Source organism: Callithrix jacchus, chromosome 1 (assembly GCF_049354715.1).
Source record: "Callithrix jacchus isolate 240 chromosome 1, calJac240_pri, whole genome shotgun sequence".
In the NCBI taxonomy this organism is placed as follows: Eukaryota; Metazoa; Chordata; class Mammalia; order Primates; family Cebidae; genus Callithrix; species Callithrix jacchus.
The window spans coordinates 3,566,162-3,575,737 of record NC_133502.1 but is presented as its reverse complement, the minus strand read 5'-3'; the positions used below and the strand labels follow the sequence as shown (position 1 = coordinate 3,575,737).

The 9,576-nt window shown below is 50.7% G+C and overlaps 1 protein-coding gene across 5 annotated transcripts; it reads right to left on the bottom strand.

The window, feature by feature from the left end:
• Positions 1 to 487: 487 nt before the first annotated feature.
• SLITRK5 (SLIT and NTRK like family member 5) lies at positions 488 to 8,690 on the bottom strand. 5 transcript variants are annotated; one of them, XM_035292451.3, is made up of 3 exons: positions 7,273 to 7,333; positions 5,680 to 5,830; positions 488 to 4,703 (listed from the first exon to the last, which is right to left on the bottom strand). In XM_035292451.3, the coding sequence occupies exon 3, from the start codon at positions 4,693 to 4,695 to the stop codon at positions 1,822 to 1,824; it is 2,874 nt and encodes a 957-aa protein (XP_035148342.3). In that variant the 5' UTR covers positions 4,696 to 4,703; positions 5,680 to 5,830; positions 7,273 to 7,333; the 3' UTR covers positions 488 to 1,821. The 5 variants fall into 5 exon arrangements, with proteins under 5 accessions (XP_035148342.3, XP_054097396.2, XP_017825417.4 ...); XM_054241421.2 differs by lacking the exon at positions 7,273 to 7,333 and adding an exon at positions 6,541 to 6,611; XM_017969928.5 differs by lacking the exons at positions 5,680 to 5,830; positions 7,273 to 7,333 and adding an exon at positions 7,875 to 8,690.
• Positions 8,691 to 9,576: the final 886 nt, after the last annotated feature.

Sequence of the window (9,576 nt, the reverse complement as noted above, 5' to 3'; positions counted from 1 at the left end):
ATCCACCAATAGCAGTGAAGTTCATAGCTCTTTAAGTTTCAGATTAATTCAAACATTTCTTATGCTTAAATTGTAGTTTAGAATCACTATAAAACCTTATTCAAAGACGATAAACTCATATCCACCAACATTTTGAGCATTTAGACTACTGATCAACTTTAGATAAGTAATCCATCATAATTGTTGAAGGTAGTTTTACACAAGTTAAAAACAGAAAAACTATGGAAAGCCACAGACTGAATAAATAATACTGATATGACAAATACATTATATTGAGAAAAAAGTGAATATGCAATATACTACTTACCACACTCCATGTAGTAGATGAATACTTCAATCAGGAAAAAATGTGTATAATTGAAATATCATTAATAAACACATTAAGTGACACATTTAGAAAATCATACTTCCCTGAACCAACAAAGGCTTAACTTACACATAGGTAAGTCTTTTGCACCTTAAGTAATCATTACTTCCATCCCTCATATTTGACGTAGTTATCAAGTGTTTATTCAGAAACTATTTAAAAAATTACATGTGCTGGGATACATATGAGACTGTAACAACAGTAGCCCCATCTTACAGAGATCCTGTTTGTCATCATCATCATTGCTTGCTGCCCACAGGGATAAAGACATTATATAGAGACTTGTACAGTCCATAATTTGGTCTTCTGAGGTGCCAGTACATGTGGATCTGTACAAATGCAATTGGGTTTGGTTAAACAATCAAAAATCGGCTACAATAGTAGTCAAATCATGTCATTTTGGTTCACTAATAATACTTTCGAATCTTTTCAAATAAAACCAAAAACTTGCACACAATTCTCACTGGAATGGCCCGATTAATTGCCCTTTTTTTTTTATATAGATTGGGATACAATCAGCTCATTTTTCTTAAAAAAAAAATACAGATTCAACTGGGTGGGTTGCATTGGCTTTTACAGATTTTGCTATTAAACTCTCCACATTTTTAATGATTGAAAATGCCTTCCTGATGCCACATCAGTTTTGGAAATGCAGCTCCTAATACAGTGCGACACCTCTGCAAAATCATAGGCTAAATAGTGAAGGAAAGAGGAATGCTAAATGTGCATATAAAAATAGGTGCTACAATAAAATATTTGTATATTTCATCAATAAGTTATTTTGACTAATCAATTATGGATCATATAGCTCTGTAATTTTAATGATTTGTCCACATCTATGGTGATCCTTTTCAAGATCACAATACTTTTGTTTTTTAATTCAAATGTCCAGAATGCATACAAACACATCCTTTAAAAACAAAGAAAAGAAATGAGAAGGGAGGGGAGGGAAGGAGAGAAGGAGGGGGGAAGAGAACAAACTTCCTATTAAAGTTGGGGTGTGCTAATTTCTCCACAAAAGCCAGTTAGACCCACCCGTGGCTTAAAAGGGGAGAAAGGGAGGTGGGGCGGGGGCGGGGTGGGGCGGGAGCAAAAAAGGAAGAGTAGAATCTATGCGCAGCCATCATCCCCCATTCTTAGCACTTCCAACCACTATAAAAATGACTGCGACCTTTCACAAGTCACCCGCGCAGCAAATCGCCCTCCATAAAGCCCTTCTCCACATTTGCCCCACACGCAAGAAAAGTGATGTGCCCAGTTTACACAAATGTTTCCCACGTGTAAATTTTAAAGGAATCTGCACACGCTTTTCATATTTTCCACCGAGGCTGAGAAATCCCGTGCCAAGGCACTTCACCCTAAACGTTGAAACAACACAATTAATCCAATGTGTTCACTATGTGTGTCTGCTTGCTTGTTTTAAATGCAAAAGCTCCCAGGGAGTTTCTTTGCTTTTAGAACTGGCTAAATGTGGTCTGTTTTTCCAGCACTTCGAGGTAGTCCGGCTCAACGTTTAGTTTTGCTTTTAACTCCAGATATTCGTTCCGGTTGGGTTCTACAAAGACAGCACTCGGGGGGCTGTAGAGCACCGGTTCCCGCAGCCTGCTGTCCCCTGCCCCCGGGTGCAAATACTGATGGGGGCGTCTCAGGTCATAGTTGGGGGAGAAAGTGTAAGCAGCGGGGCTGCACGGGAATTTGGGATATTCCGGGAGGCTATTGCCGGCGGGGGTGGTGGAGCAGTGTTTGTCTGGTTCTAAAATGCCCCTGTAAAAGCGGTCGGCGTCCTGCACCGGTGACAGCAGGTCCTCCCGGGGCTCGATGGTGCTGACGCTATAGGCGGGGCTCCGCAAGTGGTGGCTTTCCCGCCTGTCCTCCTCCCCGGGCTGCAGCTGCAGCTGCGGCGGGGGCTGTTGCTGCGGCTGCTGCGGTGGCGGCGGCGGCGGCGGCTGCTGCAGGTGGTGGTTGCTGCTGTAGGTGACCTTGAGCTCCTGCAGGTCTTTGTAATCCTCCACGGAGTTGCCCTCTCGGGAGCGGTAGATGGGGTTTTTGCACATGTGGCCCAGTGGGTGGGGGATGTATTCGTACACGTGGCCCGCGGGTGTCTTCACCTTGGGCAGCACGGGACCGCGGTGGTGCACGTGCGCGTGTGGGTGGCCGCCTGCGCCGCCGCCGCCGCCATACACGCTGTACTGCATGTTGAAGGAGCTCACGTCGGAGTTGTTGGTGCTGGTGTGGTCGCTCTGGTTCTTCTTCCTGCGCTTCATGACCAGCACGAAGAGCCCGGCGGCCACGAAGACGGACATGATGAAAACTAGCAGGAGACTGAGGATTAACACAGACAAGGGCACTGACGACGCCCCTCCGCCTGCGCCCAAGCCCGCGGGGGCCCCAGTGCTGTTCAACCGGACCGCGGGAGTCACGGCGTTGGTCCTCGCGGGGACCTGGATGGAGGAGGGTGTGGGCGTGGACACCACTACATCTGAATAGTCTGGGCATAGCAGCTCCGACTTAATGGAGCGCATGTCGGTCTCAGCGAATTTCTTGGGCGCCTTACAGATCACCTCGTCCACTAGGACGCCCACTTTGAGCTGTTCCACCCACAGCTTCATGCCCACAATGTCGCAGGTACAATCCCAAGGATTGTCATGCAGGTCGATTTGGATGAGTGACTTCAGCTGGTCGAAAATTCCACTCACTGGCAAGGAGGTGAAGTGGTTACTCCTCAGGTTTAGCCTGAGGAGGGTCAGGCCAGAGAAGACGCCTGAGGGCATGGCCTGCAGGAGGTTGTTATTCAAGAATAGCAGCTGGAGGTTTGGGACCGGGTCAAAAGTTCCAGACTGAATCTCGCGGATGAGATTGTACTGGAGGAAGAGATACTGCAGGCTCTGCAGGCCATAGAATAACTCCGGGCTCAGCCTCTCAATCCTGTTGCCATTCAGGTAGAGGCGCCTCAGGTTGGTGAGATCCCCGAAAGCGCGGTCCTGGATCATTGAGATGCGGTTGTTCCCCAGGTGCAGGAGGTCCAGCCCGGTGGCCTCCACGAAGTCTGTCCTGCGCACAACAGCGATGTAGTTCTCTGTCAGATACATTTTCTTGGGATTGTAGGGTTTGGGCTGCAGTTCAGCGATGCTCTCGATCTTTCGCTCCTGGCAGTTTACGTTGAGGCCCAGATCAGAGATCTGCAGGTTGCAAGTGCACGCGGTGGGACACTCCAAAGGCACCGGGGATTTGGTCTGGTAGGCGATGCTGGGGCCATAGTTGCTGTAGCCCAAGTCCTTGGAGGGCTGCCGAGAGGTGGGGCGCACCCTGGGCTTATTGGGTTGGCGGGTCCCCTTAGGGGGCTTCAGAGGGGGTTTGTAAACAGCAGAGGAAGAAGTGGCCACAGAATTCACTGAGGCCGGGGTGGTGTGTAAATACCCCGTGGTACTCAAGGGCGTCTGCGGCCTCATCTCATAGTCAGAAATAAGTTTTCTTGGACAAAGTTCCTGCTTGGATACCTCATCCAAGTCCCTGCCGTGTAAGCGGAAGGGGGTCTCACAAACCACATCCCCCACCAGGGCTGAGTAGGAGATGCTGTCCAACCAATCCTTCAGAGAGATCAGCTCACAAGAACAATTCCAAGGGTTTTCCTCCAGCTGTAGCTCCACAACTTTATCCATGTGCTGCAACAGCCCCACGTAGGGCAGAAGTTTCAGCCGGTTCCCACGGAGGTCCAAGTGCGTTAAGGGCACAAAACGGAAAAGATTGTTGGGTAAACTGGACAAAAGATTGTCATTGAGGATAAGCACCTGCAACAAATGCAGTTTCCCAAAAGCATCGGGTTCAATGACGCTGATGTAATTATAATCGACCTGTAGGTACTCCAGGTTCTCCAAGCCAAGGAAGGTATCATCTCGCAGAAGTTCCAGTTTATTATTGTTCAGATGCAATCTCCTCAAACCCCGCAGCCCGTGGAAAGCCCCGGTCTCAATGTCCTGGATAACATTGCTACCCAGATGCAAAATCGAAGCCCCAGTGTAATTGACAAACTCATTGGGATAGAGACGGTTCAAAAGGTTTCCCGACAACAAAAGGTGGTAGATTGGGAAACGGGGAGGGCTAATTTCAGAGAGACTGATGATCCCCCGATTTTCACAGCTCACAGTTAGAATGCCATCCTTTTCCTCACAAGGACATGCATTGTCACAGATTTCCCCATAATAATCGATGGTTTCTGCACATGAAAGGACGAGAGATGTTACAGCAAACGCTAGAGTCTGCAGCATCCAGCTATGCATTTTTCTGTGAAGGTCCTGTTCCAAAGTTACTGGGGGGCAGCAAGTGTGCATTTTACCTCCTGTAAGGGAGAGAGGAAACAAGGAAACAACAGAATATGACAAAAATTTAAGGGCTCAGTCAGAAAGTCCCTTTTTTAAATCTCATTACTCTAAAACCCAAAAGGAAGATATATAAATGACACGCCCCCCCCCGTGAAACATTGACATTCTCCAGATTTTATTAAAATTTATTTTACATTTTGATTTAAAGGTTGATTTCATTTTTTTTTTTTTTTAATGAGCACAGCACAAATATGCTGCTCTTTACAAGACAAGGGCAGGTTAGATAAAGTCCCTTTTAAGTGTTCTCTACTCCCCCCACCTTTTCAAAACCAATCCATAAATATACATAAAATGGCTGTCAGTTCAGTTTCAGGGTTCTAATTTAAGAAAAAAGAAGCACCATATTACAAGGTTCCCACCTCACCTATACCCAGCCCCCACTTTCTTTCAGAACCTCTTCAGTTAACAGTTCACCATGAAGGTCTCTCATTTCACAGAAAAGCAAGGAGCCAAGATACTTGGGGTATTTTAAACCATCTCTAGAAATGCCACGGTGGGAACCTAAAGACTACTTTTCAGAGGCAAAAAGGGTGTAAAATAATGGATCAAAGGAGCCAGACGAAGCCCTTAAATCACCAATTGTCTTCCGGAGCTTTGAGTGAGGAGAAAAAGGAGAGCGCATTTGCTTTGATGGTGGACTTCACTACCACGCTATTAAGCACATCAGCGTCCTAATTGCATGCACAGTGTCACTTAGCAGCGCTTGCCTGAGAGCGCCCTGCGACCACTTCTCATTGATCATGTCAGCGACGCTACCAAACCTCATCTTTAAGCCACTGAAATAGTTCTGCACGATGGATTACAAAGAACTCAGCGAAGGCATCCGCAATCTCGGAATACCTCCGGATGCCTAGAGTTTAAAAAGGACGTTCCTACCGCTTACCGGGAATCAGCTAAAAGTAAACCAAGGATCAGCGCCAAAGCCTCCCTTACCTTGGACTCCGCGTCTATTTGCCACGGTAATAGCAAGGTTTGCACGGAACTACCACCTCGACAGCATCCCCATCTTTGGACTTGCATATTACATTTAATTGTTAAGGCTCCCCTTCCTCCTTTTTCTGATCTCAGGGAAAGGACGCCTGGGCTGATTAGGAGGCAAAATAGAAAGATGGGAGGGAGAACTGTAAGTGACTTGGGTCAGTTCTTTAATATCCGAATTTCATCTCAACTAGGAATCAGTATGACCTCCTCCCCCCTTTTTTTCCTTGCTTGCTTTTTGTCCCCTTGAAGGCTTCCTTCCACTTCCTACTTCTGATCAACAGCAACACTCTTAAAGGAAGGACATAAATGGAATGAGAGAGAGAGAGAGAGAGAGAGAGAGAGAGAGAGAGAGAGAGAGAGAGAGAGAGTGTGTGTGTGTGTGTGTGTCTGCTCGCGCGCGCCCGCGCACTGTGCTGGTTAACGGGGTGGGGGATATTTGATAGAAATGCTGGGCTCTAGGGACCTATACCTTTTCTCTGGTCAACCTTGCCTTTGCCTCACTACCGGGGTGTAATTATCAAATTACCGCCCCAAACTAAAGCCAAGATGTTTCCGAGACAGCAGTTCAAGCCTGGAGACCTTGCTCCTGATCCCCAAGTCGACTCCAGCCCGCGTTATTAAACGCCCCTGAATTCACACGCACATGTGCCAGTGTGCCTGCGAATCATTCACGTGTGGCCTCCCAGACGTGTCGAAACGAATCGGAACCACAGTGCATAAACCTCGCAAGTATCCCCGACCTCCCAACTCAACGGTAAACGTCTCCCGGCTTAAAAGCCGCAAAAACATCCCCAGTGAAAGCAAAACGTTTACCTTGAAATTTCAGTTCTCCGCTGGATCAAATCCGCACATCCATTCAGCGAGGTTGGGTCCCCTCCCCCTCCCTCCCTGTGCTTCCCCGCCCCCATTCACCTCCTACCCCATCTGAAAGCCCATTGCAAATTCTGTTCAGCCAGTATTAAACTCCAGCGTTTACAACTTTAATTCAGTTCTAGTTAGCAAGAATCGAAGAGCTTCCTCTCAACCCATTCCCTTTCCCCTCCTCCTTGCTAGCAAAGTAGACCAACAATTGGAGAAAATAAAGTTGAATGAGCCTGGAAAGGCTGACATTCTGACAGGGAAACGCACCTCCGATGCAAATTCGCGGATGCGCTGAACATTCTCAGATTCTCGGATTTTTTTTTTTTTTTTTTTGAGGGCGGGGGCGGGGGGACTATTTGTTTTCTCTCAAAGAATTTAGGTACTGGATCACCGCCCCGTACATCCCTGCATGAAGCGGCACGGTTCGGCTCAGATTAGAGCCCAGCACCCAGGCCGACCCGAGGCTCGGACACAGCTGCTCAAGCGGCCGCCCAGGCAGAAGCACCCGGAGTTCCACGACGCGAGGCTCCCCCTCCCCCACCACGCCCCAAAGAGAAGGAAGGGAAAACGGAGGAAGGGGAGGGGGGAGAGGGAGAGAAAGCCACCCCGCTGCACACGCACACACACACACACACACACACGCACGCACGCGAACCTCTTTTGCAAAGTAAATGGTGGACTTACCCCGTCTCACATCTCCAAGGCCCACTCATCCTAGCCACCTTTTAAAAACACACACACATACAAAAAACCCTCTTCGGGGTATGCACTGGGTTTTCCAAGCCCAAGCAGGGCGGGGAGGCTGCGAGCAGCGCGGTCCCAGGGGCTGGAGAAAAGAGGCGCCCGGACGCCGCCAGCCCGGGGCCGCCGCCGCGGTGGCTACGGCCGGTTCCGGGGCTCCCCAAACGGCTCTCCCCGGCGCCCTCCGCGGTAGTCGGAGCAGGCAGCAGGGTTGAGAGGGGGAGAACGGGGGGCGATCTGGAGCGGCGGGATGGGAAGGCGGCGGGAGGGGGCGGCGGAGGACCGGCAGGAGAGGCGCCTCGCGGTAGGGGCCGGGAGCCGGAGCCGGGCGGGGCGGGCAGGGGGAGCTGCTGGGAGGGAGGCACGGAGCAGGAGGAGGGGGACGCGGAGAAGACTGCCTGGCACCGCCGGCCCCTCCAACGTGACGGTCAGCCCGGCCGAGCGCTCGCACCCGCTCACTCACACACTCGCTCCCATCCTCGCTCCCGCGCCATCGCGGGGTCCCCGGCAGCCTTAGCTGCTCCCTTCCCCCGGGGGGTACTCACAGTTCCCATCTGCGTGGGGGGCAACTTTCTCCGACCCAGCTGCGGCTGCCGCCCCCTCCAGCCTCCTCCTCTGGCTCCTCGCACCCTCGGGCCCGGGTTGGCGCCGGCCGGCCCTCCCCTCCCCCCTCGGCTCTCCTCCGCGCCGTGTTCACCACATTCCCCCCTGGTCAGTGCCGCACGCCCGGGGACGAGCCGGAGGGAGCGGGTCGCGGGGCTGTGCACGCATCTCCCGCCTTCTTCTTGCAGCGCACACTGTACATGGTAGTGAGGGGGCGAGCGAAGGTGGCACCGGCCCCTCGGCTGCTCCGGCGGCGGCTTCAGCTCCTGCGCTGTCCTCCGCCCCCCGCGCAGCGGCGACCACCGCGCTGGGATCCCGCCGCGGCCCCTAATCAGTATTTGAGAGGCTCCCGCATCCTTTTGGCAGTTTCATCCTTCACGGTGTTTGCAGGGTTTTTTTTCTTTTTTTCCTGTATCCCTTCCCCAGATGCGGCGCCCGACCGTCATTATTTGGAATTCTCCATCACCGACATCCTTTGGGGTTTCTGCGGGGGGTTGGGGGGGGACAGGAGCAGCGTCGTTCTCTGCCTGTGGCGTGTCCTGGCAGCGCGGTGGCTCTAAAAAAAAAAACTCCGAGAAAGTCGCGTCTTCCTCCCCCGGGCGCCGAAGAGGTGGCAACGTGGTGAGCAACGCCGGGTCTCCGAGACGGCCGCTCCGGAGCAGGTGCAGGGCCCGGTCCGGTGCACTTGTTTATTGTCGCGCGGCTGGTGCGAGCCAAGCTGCAGCAGACATGATGGGCCCGGGGCGAAGCGGGCGCTCGCTGGCCGATAGGTGGCAGCCGAGGGCGAAGGCGTCCCCGGGCCGGGGCGGCGCAACCGGAGCCCCCTTGGATGTCACAAGCGAAGGAGACAGAGGAAGTCTTGGACCATGTGCGTAAAACGAGCGTGGGACTGTGCGATTCTCGGACCGGGAAAGGGAGGAGTGGAAATCACCCCGACAGTGCCAGGCTTGCTGGTGGCCAGGGTCAGATGATTTCAGCCCTGTGCTGATCGCCCGCCTTCCTCTGTCGTTTAGAAGGCTGCTGTCTCCTGTACATACTGTAAAGGATCCTGCAAGAGGGAGTGGTTCCTCTTAGCTGCAAAAAAGGGCGCTACTTTTCTTTTCTCTTTTTTTTAATAGAATTAAGTGTTATAGGTGTGCCTAGCCAACACAAGGGAATGTGAACTACTTTCAGAGGGAATGTTTGAGAATACATTTGGTGTGTACTAAAAAGCTGGAAAACCCCTAAGTAAATGCAATATCGATAGAAAGCGAGTTTCTTGAAGAGTCACCTGCTAAACTCCACTAGAGTCATCTTTACAGTAAGTACTCTTGGCTCTTACCGTGAAACCAGACACCTCCATCCCCAAAAGGGGGGTCTTTGCATTCATAAGACATGTTTTCAATGTTTGTAATATTAGACCGGCCGTTCAACCCAGGTATAAAAGAAAAGTTGATCATAATAAGTGGCCCAGTGCAGGCTGAGTGCACATGTGCCTGTTCCTTTGATAACTGTGTGGTTTCTCCATTTAAATATATTTTACCCACTTCATTTTGGAATTAATTTTGTCTTAATTATAATTGGTATTTTTTGGTATTGTTTTATTCTTAGTAATATTTGGCATAATATTGTGGTTATAATATTCTGATTGATCATGCTTAATTT